Source organism: Galeopterus variegatus, unplaced genomic scaffold (genome assembly GCF_000696425.1).
Source record: "Galeopterus variegatus unplaced genomic scaffold, G_variegatus-3.0.2 Scaffold2590, whole genome shotgun sequence".
Lineage (NCBI taxonomy): Eukaryota > Metazoa > Chordata > Mammalia > Dermoptera > Cynocephalidae > Galeopterus > Galeopterus variegatus.
The window spans coordinates 29,571-44,512 of NW_007728701.1; the positions used below are offsets into that span (position 1 = coordinate 29,571).

Genomic DNA, 14,942 nt, shown 5'->3' on the forward strand with positions numbered 1-14,942 from the left:
AAAAAAAAAAAAAAAAAAAAAAAAAAAAAAAAAACAGTAGAGACATAGGAGAGAGAGTGAGATGATGAGGAGACTGACTCTGATCTGCAGGGCACCACCAGCCATCTTGGTGGTAGCATTAGCTGGATTTGGGGCAGCCAAGGTACTCTGCGAGGAGTTACTTGACAGTTGTTTGATTTGAATAAATCTGAGTGGGTAGAAGCAGTGCCAGAAGCAGGAGCCCCAGCCCAAGCCTGGCCACCATCGCTCTGCCTATGTACTCTATGTCTGTGTGAGGCACGTCTCTCTGGATGCTTGGTGAGTGGAGAACTGCTGGCCCCGGGCAGATGCTGGCAAGGTCTACATATTTATTATATTTTCAATTCACATTGGTTTTCATTTCTTTACAACTTGACTCCTTATCTATACTATGAATTAATGACATATTGCTTATCTTTATATCTCTGAAATCTGATTAAGCTACGTATACTAATAAATGTTGCTGAATGAAAATATTTTCATAAAGTAACTCATTAGCCCCATTACTAATCTTATTCTCCTATCTCAACTTATGCTTTATCTGTAAACCCTAAATGATAATGATCAAGTCTAATGTCATTTTCGTTGCCCTTAAAATTCAAAATTGTTAACGTGGCCTCCAAAGACTTTCCTGCCTTTCCAACTTCATCTTTTTCTATTTTCCACCACCAGCCTTTTTTCAGTTCTGTAAGCAGCCTCAGAACATAGTGTCCTTTTTTTCTTTTTTTGAAAGAGGACTGGTAAGGGGGTCTTAACCCTTGACTTGGTGTTGTCAGCACCACACTCTCCCAAGTGAGCCAACTAGCCATCCCTATATAGGGATCCAAACCCATGGCCTTGGTGTTATCAACACCACACTCTCCCAAGTGAGCCAACTAGCCATCCCTATATAGGGATCCAAACCCATGGCCTTGGTGTTATCAACACCACACTCTCCCAAGTGAGCCAACTAGCCATCCCTATATAGGGATCCAAACCCATGGCCTTGGTGTTATCAACACCACACTCTCCCAAGTGAGCCAAAGGCCGGCCCTAGAACATGGTGTCCTGAAAGTTCTAACTCTTCACCAATCCCCATGTCCTTGATTTTACCCTATTCATCAATAAGGTCTGAAATTAAACTTCACCTGCTCTTGTAAGCATTTACAGACCTTTGTAGACCTTTTCCACCTAAGGCCCCTCTATCTACCAGGTAACAGAGTACCCTTCCTTCACAGCACAATGCCCTGGTAGGCATTCAGTAGGTATTTGTTAAATCAGTGAATGAATAAAAGAAAATAAGTTGTTGTGAAGGCAAAAGCTACTCCTCTTATGTGCGGATGGACAACAAACTTTGGTTTTATTTCAAGAGATTACTGAACCACAAACATCCAATCAATAAGCTAGTTCATTGCACCTTTAACAAAATAAGTTATTAATGACACTATCTCTTTTCTGATAACAGGCATTAGGTACTGAAATAGAACTTTATGAATACAGTTCATTACATAACCTGTACCCCCAAACTTATAGCTATTTCAGCTCCTCAGTAGTCAAGGACTTGTGGGTGAGAACTTGAGATGATATATAATACTTTAAGCTACCGAGGGCTGGAGGAAAAAAAGAAAGAAAAATGGAAGATAAATATCATTAACCAGTGGGACTAGATAATCTTGATCGTTAGAGAAAATCACTAGACGATGTATTTACTCTTGATAAAGGATGGAGGCAATAACTGCACTAGCGGCAACTTCTATATTCTCTTTTCTATTTGTGTTTTTGCGCACAACCTCTTCATAACCATAATTGTTAAATGTTAACAGGGAAACTTTGATTTTCTTGAAGCAAATTTCAATTTGAAGTGAATTTACCCATAGATCAAAATTTTGAGAAGAAATATAGCATAGTGTCAAGTAAACGAGTTCAAGAACGAAATGTATGAGTTCAAATCCTGATTTTGATAATGTAATCTTGGGTGAGTTACTTAGTCTTTATGTGTTTCAGTTTCTGCAACTAAGTGGATAATGTAATAATAGCACCTATCACATCACAGGTTTTTCTGATGTTTGAATGAGTTATCTCATAAAGCAATTAGAATAGTGCCTGGCATATATTACACACCCAATAAATGTTTGCCATTATTAAGTGCCAGGTGGTAGTAAGAGTGGCAAAGACACAAGCCTCTGCCCTTATAAAATTTCCCTTTTAATTAAGAGATCTTTTTAAAACCTTAAATATCTATGGCAGCTAGTCAACTAAAATTAGAAACATAGGAAACTACTTGAGCAGTGATTCTTAAAATGTGGAACTGCAGACCTCTTTAAAGGTGTCCATGAGATCAAAACTATTTTCATGATAATACTGAGACATCATTTGCCTTTTTCACTGTATTAACATTGGCACTGATGATGCAAAAGCACTGATGGTATTAAAAGATGAACTGAGGCACACTAAAATATTAAAGAGTTTATTCAAGCAAACAGTGGTTCATAAATTTGGCAGCACCAGACCACAAACAGTTTGGGGCTCCACTAAAGGAGCATCAGGGGCAAGTTTTCATAGGGTGAACACGTAAGCAGAGGAAAGAAAATATTTGATTGGTTAAAGTGAAGAAGTAGTCATATTTGGATCATTCTAGTGGAAAGTCGTTAGTTAAAGATTAGTTAATGGTTTCTGACTGGTTAAGCGTAAGTAGTTGAAAGTCCCTAGTTAGGGTTAGTTGGTAGTTTCTGACTGGTGTGGAATATGACCATTTACACTGAGCTGGGTTTGATTTGCTTATATAGGAACCCAAGGCACTGAAGCCACCTCAGTGTAATGGCCTTCCAATTAATTATTTTAACAGTAGGTAAAACTACTGGTGCCTCAGCATAAGTTAAGGCAGTGGCTAGCAAAATGTCATAGTGCTCACTGTATTCTTCACTGTTACATACCAAAGGTAAACAAAATCAGTTTCCCTTAATAAAGTCCTTAATAAAGGTCAAGGGTTCAGATCCCCATCCTGGCCAGCCACCAAAAAAAAAAAAAAAAAAAAAAAGTCTTTAATAAAGCTGTAAACATTAATTGTATTAAATCTTGCCCCTTGAGTATATGTCTTTTTAATACTCAGTGTGACAAAATAAAATGCATTTATAAAACACTTCTGATGCATATCCAAGTATGATGGTCATCTAGAAGAAAACCACTTGTAATTGAGTTGTTAGCTTTTTTCCTGCAACACCTTTTTTACTTGAAAGGATAACTCACAAAGTATAGTTATTCAGATGTATTTGGCAAACATTTTCTCAAATGTCTACGGAAAACAACTGACTCTACTTGTTGCCAATGATAAAATCAGAGTTGTCAAGAGAAAAATGGAATTTTCAAAAACTTGTATCAACCACCATAAGCTTGAAAGTTTCCCAATACTTAAAAACTTTTCTGACTAGATAGATGGTGATATTAGTATAATTTTTTCTATAGGTTAATGAAATATGCCAACATTTGGAAATTCTACATGACTCAGCAAACCAATAGTTCCCAAATGACCAATGCATAATGTTACATTCAAAAAAATCCATCCAAAGTACAAGATAGACCAGTGGAATTTAACAAAGTAGCAAAAAAATCCACTGATAGTTTCAAATTCCATACAGCAACTAATGTTTAAGAAACTACCACTTGTCAAGTTTTGGTGCAGTACTAAAGAAGAATATTCACAAGTGTCTAAAAAGACTATTAAAATATTTCTCTCTCTCTCAACTACCTAACTGAGTGAGGCCAGGTTTTCTTCACATACAGTACTTCAACTAAACATGTCACAACACATTAACAGCAGATACAGATATGAGAACCCAGCTATCTTATTAAGCCAGACATTAAAGAGATTTGTAAAAATATAAAATGCCATTCTTTTAATGTTTTAGTTTTAAAAACTATCGTGATTTCTTATAAAATATGTATTATTTATATCAACATGGATTAGGTTTGTTACACTTTCAAATGAATTTTTAAATTTTAAGTGTTTCTTTTATGAGTTATTAACAAATATTAATAAATATAAACCACACAAAACAGAAGATCTTTGGAATCCTGTGTTTTAAGGGTATCAAGAGGTCTTGAGACTAAAAAGTTTTAGAATATCTGTTCTAGAGAAGAGGTCAGCAAATTTTTCATATAAAGGGCCAAAATATAAGTACTTTGGGCTTTGCAGCCTTGTGGTATGTGTAGCAGCTACTCAACTCAGTAGTAAGAGGTGGGAAAGCAGCCATATGCAATATGTAAGTAAATAGGAGGGGTCAGATTAGATCCTTGGGAACTTTGTTGCTGTGGGGGAATATTAGATCAACATTACTACATTTCCCAATTTGTGGAACTGAAAACTCTCAATTGTATATTTTATTTCAAATTAAAAACAAACACCATGCCGGACTGTCAGTTTTCAGCCTGTGGTCTACAAAATAAAGGTAGTCAGCTGGAGACCCTACTCCCTGTTTATACATGAATAATAAAAAAACCCTAATTTTTCCTGGTATATTTGCCATGTCAAAATTTAAGTATAGATAGATAATGTTGGGAAAAATAGGAAAATGGTCAGGGCCCCTCAGATGTTCAGAATCTTGCTAAGCATTTGCTGTAAATATCCTCAGGTGTTCCTTGTTACTACTAAACATAAATTGTGTATGGGCACCCAGGTGTCCAGGGTTGTGGACTTAAGTATAAAAGACTAACAGCTCTGCTCCACAGTGCTTCTCAGAACTATCAGAGAAGCCGTTGGGACAGTTGCTCCTAGATCTGAATAAAACCCATTCATTTTTCTATACCCACGGCTCCCAGAACCTTTTTTCCCCTATTACCTAGCTCACAGACCTGCGTGTGGAGGGTTTGTGACCCAATCTGTGCAACAGACTTGATGGGGTCTGTAAGCCCTACCTTTACAGGTGATGTCATAGAAAATAATATCCAGAAATTTCAGCAAGCCTTTAAGGGAGTAAAACCCTAATTTAAATGGCAAAAGACCAACTTAGATCAATTCAGGTTTTGATTTGCTAAATTATGAAGAGTAAGTGGATGGGTTGGCTGGTTAGTTGGGTTGGTTAGAGCACGGTGTTACAACACCAAGGGTTCTGATAGCCAAATCGCCAGTAAATAAAATAAAAAATAAACTGGATGAAGTTCACTTAGGTGAGATTTTACAAAAGATCTGCTTTTGGAAGAAGAATGCCTTGATTTGACCGCTCAAGTTGCCTTGTATAGGAAATGAAGCCTCTCTTGCCTCTTCTTGCTCCTTTATCTTATTCTATACTGCAGTTTATACTCATACATACCACATCAGAAAAATTATAGTGATGCGCTTTAATTGCTTTTTTTTTGTCTGTCTCTGAGTGAAGCACCTTTAGGACAGGAATGTTGTGTTACAGATATTCCCAGCACCAGGCACAATGCGTGACACAAAGAAGTATACAGTTTCTTATAAGGACCGGATAATCTATTGGATGCCTGCTTTATGCTAATTCCTGAACTGTGTGCTGGGGTTGAAAAGATGAATCAGAACCATTGTCTTTTCAACAGAAAAATAAAGCAGGGCAGCAGCCCTTGACTCAGCGAAAACCTCTTTAAACACAGTTTTGGCAATAACGGATCCCAACGCCAAAAGATAGAGATACGCAAGTAGAAAAGCCTGATGAATTTTAATTTACAACGAAGTCCACGAGGAATGTGGTGAAATTCCATTTCACATGTTAACTTGTTTCTGACAAATTAACCAATTCCTAACTACCCTTGCTTGATACAAAAGTTATTTGCAGCACCAAAGTAATTGATGCGCGTACTCCTAAATAATTGCAGTTGCGGAATTCCGACCTTCGAAGCTCGAGGCCAAAGATCTAGCACGCGCTTAAACCCACAGGCACCAGAACAACGCCCGCAGCCCGCCGCACTAGCTGGCTCCCACCTACCCGTCCCTGTCCCCTTTCCTCCCCCCCTGCCCGACCCGACCCCTCCTTCCCCACTCCATCCCGCTCTTCCCCACTCCCTTCCCCTCTTCCCTTCCCCAGTCTCCTTTTATTTCCCCCATCCCCCATCCCCAACACTCAGCCCCCCTCGCTCCACCCCCAACGTCCAGCCCCCTGGACAACTTCCTCTTCCCAACGCTAAAACGGCGTCTTCCGATTCCCCACCAGATGACCCGGAAGTGCGTCATGCTCAGGCGCCGAGGCGCTTGTTTGGCGCGCGCGCCCTAGTTTGTGGATCTGAGCTAGCTTCTTGGATCTCTTCTTATTTCTCGTTGGCTTTTGATTTTTTCTGGACCCTGGTGTGTACGATTTCCGAGATGCCGTCTTCTTTGCTGGGCGCGGCAATGCCGGCTTCCACATCAGCCGCAGCCCTGCAGGAAACTCTGGAAAATGCGGGGCGACTCATCGACCGTCAGTTGCAAGAAGACCGCATGTATCCGGATCTTTCCGAGCTGCTCATGGTGTCTGCCCCGAGTGAGTGATCTGTTGCCATTTGGTGACCGTGCTTTCTCAGCGAAGGGACTCTGGCCCGACCCCCTAACTTGGTCCTTATCTCCAGGGATGGTCCCAGCGAGGACATCCTTAGATTTAAGGTGCTGTTTACTGCATTTTTGAACAGGGAAAAAAAGGCCTATTTTCAATTTTTTTCCTGTCTTCACTTTCTTCATTGTACATAGATACTTGATAGGGCAAGAGTGAAGAGCAAGCTCACAGTTGAAACAGAAAGAGGCAAAGACTCCAACCCTAACAAGCTTCTCACAGCTCCCAAGTGTTTATTGCTAAGGCCGGATGAGAAGGATCTCTTGATTGTAGTCTCATCCCTGTTTATACCTCGTGTTAATACTTGAGTAAGTCGGAAGAGCAAACGAAGTTAATTTGTTCTCTCAGAGATTTGCTTTATTATGTGTGGTGTTAGTGTAATATGAGGCGCTAAAAGTGTTAAAAAGAACTACCAGTGGAAGAGAACCGGGAAATCAGCAGTGGCTGATGGACAGGGAGGTAAGTCACCCAAAAGAGGGGTGACTGGAAAGTAATTCGTTTAACGTTTTTAAATTATGGTGAGCTCCTCAAAGCTTATGCACCTGCATCAGTTGCTAGAAAAAGTGACCCCTCTGTGAAATGGAAATTGGAGAAAAGCAAAGAAGTGTAAGAAAGAGATTTTTGGTGAGCAAGAACCAAAATAATCTAACCAGGATAATCTGTGCAATGTAAACTGAAAAGACATCTCTGACGATTTGTAAATATCATTAATTGATAGACTTGCAATCAGAGAAATGATAGAAACAAGAAATAGTATTTGTTCCTGGCAGGTACTTACCAATGAGCTTGTCTTATAAGATTCTGACTGGCCTATTAGCAACTATCACCTTGAACGATATTACTTAGTCCGTTTCAGTTGCTTATAACAGAAATACCTGAATCTTGGTAATTTATAGAAAACGAAATTTATTGCTCACAGTTTCAGAGGCTGGAAAGTCCAGTGTCTAGGAACATATCTGGTGAAGGCCTTGGTGGTGGTGACAGTGACGCAGGGGTTTCACGTGGCAGAATATGGTGAAGCAGAGAGACTAACCTCCTCATTCACTCTCCTTTTAAAGCCACCAGAACTTACTCCCATTATTTCAAGAATGGATCAATCCATTCTTGAGGGTACAGTCCTCACAATGCCATCACATCTTCAAGGCCCCACCTTTCAATTACCATAATACGATTTCCCACCCTGAACAGTTACAATGGAGATTAAGTTTGGGGGGACATTCAATTCAAGGTACAAGATTAAAAAATAGTCTATCCATTCTGGTCCTCTTATATATCTGATTTCTTTGTACACACCTACCTCATCAACCTAATCTCTTCCCTTTCTTTTCCATCCTAGTCTCAGCTTTTGCTCTAGTCACACGGAACTTAACATGTTTTCCATAAGAAGCCTCTTCGGGATTTTAATTTACTCTATTGATTCTAGAATGTTCTTTCTTCTTTACCTGATGGATTTCTTTCAGAATCCCTGTGAAAGTTTTCAGTTTCTTTTTGAAGGCTTTCTTAATCATTCCCATCCTCTCTAAAGTTAATTGCACTGTGTTCCCACTGCTATTTAACACGTGTAGTGTTCTATGAAAATTATGTTTTAGGATTAAGTGGGATGTTTGGGATTTGCTTTTAATAGAATCCATTGGAGAAGGAGTGGACAATGATGTGAATGAAACATGATTGGACATATTGGTAATTAACACATAGGAATTGATTATGTTTCTATCTACTTCTGTATATTTTTAAAATTTCTACAGTACATTTAAAAATTGTTTTATATGTCAATTTCTTCCAACATCTTTGTACCGTAGAGAGCCTGAAAAGGTGCCTGAGAAAATTAGATTATCAGTCACATCTAAAGAACACCTTGTGTAGCATGAGGAAGGACAGGCTTGAGTAGACCAGCCTCTCCTGTCGTTAGTGATCTGAGTCTTAGAGCAAGTGAAAGTTGCCCAGTGAGAACCCACTATAGAACAGTGTGTTTTTTCTCCCTAATAAGATATTGCTTGTGTGGTATTATTTGTATTTGGTTGGTCTGGGGGAGAAATCTAAAGGGAAAAGTCATGCATTGTTTTAAATCTGTAAATGTTTAAGTGGGAAAGGCAGTAAGCTGTTTTTTCCCCAATCAGTATTTTATTTGCCCACAGTTGTTTTATCTTCAAATCCCAAAGCAGTTTTAAGAATTTTTTCCTATTTCAGATTAGTAAAACAAAAGAAAAACTAAATTATTAAACTCCTTTGTTATGGAGTAAGTCTTTGTGAAAGATAACCTTCTCTTCAAGGCTGAAACCAGTAACTGCCCCCACCTTAACAATGGAATTTCTCAGGCCCGCTGTGTGTCAGCTCATAACTACTTTATTCTCCCTCTACCTTTAGAACCACCACATGCACAATTTCTTTGTGGCTTGCAATGCTTCTGTATGCCCAGTTGATGAGCAGTACATTATTATAAATAAATGCTTTGTTTTATATTTTTGTAGATAATCCCACTGTTTCTGGTATGTCAGATATGGATTATCCTCTACAAGGACCTGGTTTGCTGTCAGTACCCAATCTTCCAGAGATCAGTTCCATCCGAAGAGTTCCTCTCCCACCTGAACTTGTTGAACAATTTGGACGTATCCTGTTACTTTGTATTTACCTATTTTTAAAAAGTTAAAGTTGGTATTTTCATTATTTTAATTCTTGTTTTGTGTTTAATTAATGTATTGTTCATTAAGAGTTTTATTTAAAATACATTTAAGGACATGGATAGTTTGCTCTTTCTGTTGAAGAGTGGCCAGATCATTATTCTTAATTGTAAGTTTTAAGTCAAAGACTGTTGTAGGGGAGGGCCGGCCCGGTGGCGCACTGCTACTGTGCGCTGCTTGGGAGCGTGGCGGCGCTCCCGCCGAGGGTTCGGATCCCACATACAGACCAGCAGCTCACTGGCTGAGCGAGGTGCGGGCGCAACACCGAGGGTTGCGATCCCGTTGCCGGTCCTGGTCCGGTACGGGCGCGACACTGAGGGTTGCGATCCGTTGCCGGTCACGAAAAAAGACAAAAAGGAAAAAAAAAAAAGACTGTTGTAGGGGGCTGGCCCGTGGCTCACTTGGGAGAGTGTGGTGCTGGATACACCAAGGCCACAGGTTCAGATTCCTACATAGGGATGGCCGGTTAGCTTACTTCGGAGAGCATGGTGCTGACAACACCAAGTCAAGGGTTAAGATCCCCTTACTGGTCATCTTTTTTTTTTTTTGGTCTTTTTGTCTTTTTTCGTGACCGGCAACGGATCGCAACCCTCAGTGTCGCGCCCGTACCGGGCCGGGACCGGCAACGGGATCGCAACCCTCGGTGTTGCTCCCGCACCTCGCTCAGCCAGTGAGCGGGAACTGGTCTGTATGTGGGATCCGAACCCTCGGCAGGAGCACTGCCGTGCTCCCAAGCGGCGCACTGTAGCAGTGCGCCACCAGGCCGGCCCCCTTTTTTTTTTTTAAAAAAAAAAAGCTGCTGTAACAAGTTTGAGAAAAATGAGATTGAACTCTTTCTACCTTACATCCATACTACCTCAGATATGCAGTGTAACTGCATGATGGGCGTGTTCCCTCCTATCAGCAGAGCTTGGCTCACAATTGACAGTGACATATTCATGTGGAACTATGAGGACGGGTATGTATTTTAGGCTGATTTGCTTTAGTGTGATTAGAATTTAAGTAATCTTTACTGTGGTTAGTGTCCTACTCATAAGAGGCTGCCTGGTTTATTTTTTAGCTGTCTAACATCTGGGTCAGTGCTTGTCAATATGCATATTAATCATCTGGGGATGTTAAAATGTGGATTCTGTTTTAGTCGTTCTGAGCAGGCCCAAGAGCCTGCATTGTAACAAGCTCCCAGGTGATGCTGCTGGTTTAGGTACCACTCTTGAGTAGCATGGATCTAGGTCCCAAGCTTTTATTCCTGTAGTAAAGATAGTATATTGGTAATTCTTTGAGAGACAATTTGACGTTTTTAAGGACCTCTGTTTTCCTTACATTTCTATAGAGTGAACATCTGATAATTTATTGAAGTGACTTAACAGTTTTGTTGTCATTTGTGGGCTTGACTTTGTTTGTAAATTAAATGTGTAGAATATAGTCTGAGGGAAGGCCAAGGCACTCTTGCTTAAAATAGAGTATATTGATTTGGTGATCTCCCTCTTTGCCTTTTAGAGATAAATTTTGTTTTACTCCCAGGTTTCTGTCATGGTATCCTTAGGTGAGGTGTGGGGTAACCATAAGAAGGTCCATATAGTTAAGATGTTACTCTTGCCCTGAGCAATTAATGCACTTTTTAGGAACACTGCACACACATTTAAAAACAATGTATTATTGAACCAAAACTAACACTAAAATGACAACTTGTACTTGTGGCTTAAATGAAACCTTTTTTTTTTATTAGAAGTTTCCATAGACATTTTTATTGTTAAATGTTATGATTATAGTTATAATAGCAGTGATGTGATTGTGGTTGTTCTTTATGTGCCCTGAACATTGCCCCGGTTTGTTATGTTACCATAGCATATTCATTTTTATACTGAAGAAGAAAACATTTTTGTTTAGGTATATATCTATCTCTTCCAGAAAACCCAATGCAAAAAAGTTTACAGAAACATAAATGTGAGAATAATTATTTTCTTTTAAAAGGATTTTACTTTAATGTAATTTTTTACATTTCCATTAACATTTAACATTTCATTCATATAACAAATATTTATTGAGCTTATCATCTATCTGACACTGTTCTTATGCTAGGAATAGTACTAAATGAGATATAAACGTGGTATCTGCGCATGTAGAATGAACAGTCCCATCTTACTGTGTGTCTTAGTTTGAGCTGCTATAACAGATCACTATAGACTGGTTGGCTTATAAACAACAAGAATTTATTTCACACAGTTCTGGACCCTGGAAGTTCAAGACCAAGGTGCTGGTAAATTCAACATCTGTTGAGGGCCCCCTTCCTGCTTCATAGATGGCCATCTTTTCATTGTGCCTTCACATGGCAGAAGGGGTGAGGGAGCTCTTTTGTGCCTCTTTTATTGCATTAATTGCGTTTATTAGAGGCCCATCCTTGTGACCTAATCACCTCCCAAAGGCCCCATCTCCAAATACTACCACAATGGGAAATAGGATTTAATATGAATTTGGGGATAACACAAACATTTGGTCTATAGCAATGTGGCTGGCCAGTATGGGAATACAAACCCATGACCCTGGTGTTACAAGGCTGTGCTCTAACCAGCTGTCTCATAATTTTTTACTGAAAGATAGACATTGTGTGTTGGGCAATAGATACTATAGTACATTGCATTTATTTTTTAAAATGGGCATGTCTCTTCTTTTGTTGAGATATAGCAGGTAGGCCTTTTTGATGAGGTGACTTTTTCCAAGTCAGGATTTGAGCTGAGTTTGGGTTTTGTTGTTGCTATTGTTACCCTCAGAGCACCAGAGGTTTAACTTTTTTTAGGTACAGGGTGGGTTCCTGAAGACTTTTTCTCAATATTCCTATTCCATCCTCAGCCTTAGGTTTTCCTTGTGAGCCTGTCCTTCTGAGAGGGTCTTTTCCATACTCTTGCCTCTGCCCCAGCAGAGGAATGTTCCTTGATACTTGATCCTTGCTACCAGTTGTGGGGGGATGCTTGGAATGGGGAGCAGCATTCCCTGTTTTTCTCATTTGTGCTTAGCCTTAGGTATGTCCATGTCCCTGGGATTCAGGACCGAAGCAATTTTGTTTGTTGGTTTATTTTTTCATTATATTCTGTATCTAAACTTAATTAACTAATAAAAAAACATTGTGAGCTAAGACTTTGTTTTCTTTGTAACATGTTTTTCTTCAATTATTGACAGAGGAGATCTTGCTTATTTTGATGGACTTAGTGAGACTATTCTTGCTGTGGGGCTTGTGAAACCAAAAGCTGGTAAGAAATAAAAAAATAAAGATGAGGTGTTTGTATATACATAAATTCCAAATGGTTTAGGACTGAATGATAACATGTTAGGTAGTTGAATTTCCTATTGAAGTTTTATTCTGAATTATACTAATTAAAAATAGATGTGATGAGCAATATTTAACTACTTACTTTAATGGTATAAGTGAGTCTGCCTTTAAAAATGTTTAACTCTAATTCTCGTATTTTATTAAAAATGTTAAACTATAATTCTTGTATTTTATTTTGCTTACTTTTTACTACTCTTTTTTTTCTTTTACCTGTTGCATTATAGATTTTTCAATTACTGAATTTAATGTAAGAACCATTTTTGTATCTGCACTTTTTTAGTCTTGTTAGCCCAGGGAAGTGAGAACAGAATAAATCTTAGAAAAGTTACAAATGTTGTTTAACTTATAGTTTCCACTTCTTAATGCCAAATCTTTTATCAGAGTTACTGACAAGCAGAATTGATTGATTTAAATTTAAATTACATCCCTTTCCACAGAACTGCATGTTTAAAAATGATCAAAATGTTGATAATATCAATGTCCAGGATTCAATCCCTGTTACTGGCAAGCCACCAAAAATTAAAACATAAATAAGATTAAAGTGGCAAACCTTTTTTTTTTTTTTCGGCAGCTGATCAGTATGGGGATCCAAACCCTTGACCTTGGTGTTATAACACCGTGCTCTAACCAACTAAGCTAACCAGCCAGCCCTAAACTTTGTGTTATGTATATTTTACCACAATAAAAACGAAGAATGTACCTTCCTACAGGATTAAATAATAGACAGAATTTACTTCTTTGCAATGCCTAAATAAAGTGTTTTAAGGTCACAGTCATTTTGAAATTATAGCTATTCGCATAAGTAGAAACATGCATTTTTATACATGGTTTGTTTGATTGCATTGGAAATTTATTTCCCTTACGTAGAATCTGAAGGCAATCTGTATGTACCCTGATGTATTTGTCGTCTCTCTCTTGTTTCTTCATTTAAAAGTTTATTTATATAAAAATCAGTGGCTGTTCCTGCCCCCATTGTGATAAATACAAATTATCCATCTGAAGCAAGTACTAAAATTTTATTCTACTCAAATGTAAATTTCAGTGCAAAATTGAAATTGTGGCAGTCTTTGATTTGGGGTGAAGGTGTTTCCTTTAATAATTTAACAATTCTGACCTTTGCTGCTAACAAGTATTGAAAATTCAACAATCAAAAATATGTAATAACTGAGTCCATATCTTACTTTGCCTTTTGCAAGGGAATATTATTCTTCAGTTAAAGTCATCTTTTTCCAAGTCCGTTAAGCTTTTTGGCAAGAGTCTGCTTTATTGATGCTTTCTATGTAAGCAAGAAATTCATGAATCCATGTTTCAATTTAATTATTGTTTGAACAAAACACAGGAAATCTCAATTATTTTTTTAGCACTTACAAGTTTTTGCCTGCAGAAAAATTGACAAGGCTTAATTACTGTTTTTGAATTCAAAGAAGCATTTCTCATATACTGAAAGATTCATATAGTTGTTCAGCTTCAACCTCATCTTCCAGGGAGATATCTTAGCCAAATAAGGCTTGTTGCTTAGGGGCAGTATTCATTATACTGATTATATGATTATGAGTCAGACAATTTACCTCATCTGTATGACCCAATAAAACTGCCACCTAAGTCAAATTAAGTATAAAGTGCCCCCTGCAAGTTATTCTTAGAATGGTCTTTCCATAAAAGTAAACCTCCTGCCTCAAGTTTAGTCAACTGATTCTGGAAAGCTGGTGAAGTTCCCAGTAGAAGAGGTCTTTATATTTTCTTATTACTAAGCAAAATCTCTTGAAAAGACACCAGTTCATACTGCCATTGAAGTTGCCTTTAAAGTTGAAGGTGCCACTGGCCAAGTTTTTGATGCCAAAGCATGCATGCCCTTGTAAAATGCAATGAGTTAGGGTCTGTTGAGTTTCTTCATCAGAGCAGCAAAAGCAGATATGTTGCAAAGTATTATATGTTCATATTTGTACAGAAGTACTAAACTTTTTCTTTCAAAATTTTATTAAGCAATGAAACTACACACCATTTCAAAGAACTAAATAACTATGGCACTTCTTTCCCATATGTGAATAAATTATGGGTGATTTTAGAGTAGATGACATCATTTGACAGAGACACTGCTTTACTTATTTTCCTTTACTTCAGGCCATAAACCAGCTCCACCATTTATAAAATTCCAACTTCACTAAGGTTTCTGTAATCAAAGGTGACTTTGGCGTAGCATTGTGACTAAACGCTTTGAAATAGGGCTTTTGTTAAGGAAAAATCTGTTTTCATAACGTTCAGTCTTCGTAAATCAACTTATGAAATATCAGGTATACCTTGAGGTTATTAAGGTAGAAGGTCAGTGCCTTCAGCTTTATTGACTTGAGCACAAAGCTGTGGCTTTTTTTTTTTTTTTTTTTTTTTTTTTTTTTTTTTTTTTTTTTTTTT

The 14,942-nt window shown here is 38.2% G+C and overlaps 1 protein-coding gene across 1 annotated transcript in view; it reads left to right on the forward strand.

Annotated features, from left to right (window-relative positions):
• The first annotated feature begins 6,301 nt into the window (after window positions 1-6,301).
• NUP155 (nucleoporin 155kDa) overlaps window positions 6,302-14,942 on the forward strand; it is a 59,863-nt gene continuing 51,222 nt past the window's right edge. Inside the window, exons 1-4 of the mRNA XM_008582360.1 lie at window positions 6,302-6,464; window positions 8,999-9,136; window positions 10,070-10,166; window positions 12,383-12,453. Of these exons, the coding sequence (XP_008580582.1) occupies window positions 6,308-6,464; window positions 8,999-9,136; window positions 10,070-10,166; window positions 12,383-12,453 (463 nt within the window). The 5' untranslated portion in view covers window positions 6,302-6,307. The remainder of the gene's footprint in view (window positions 6,465-8,998; window positions 9,137-10,069; window positions 10,167-12,382; window positions 12,454-14,942) is intronic.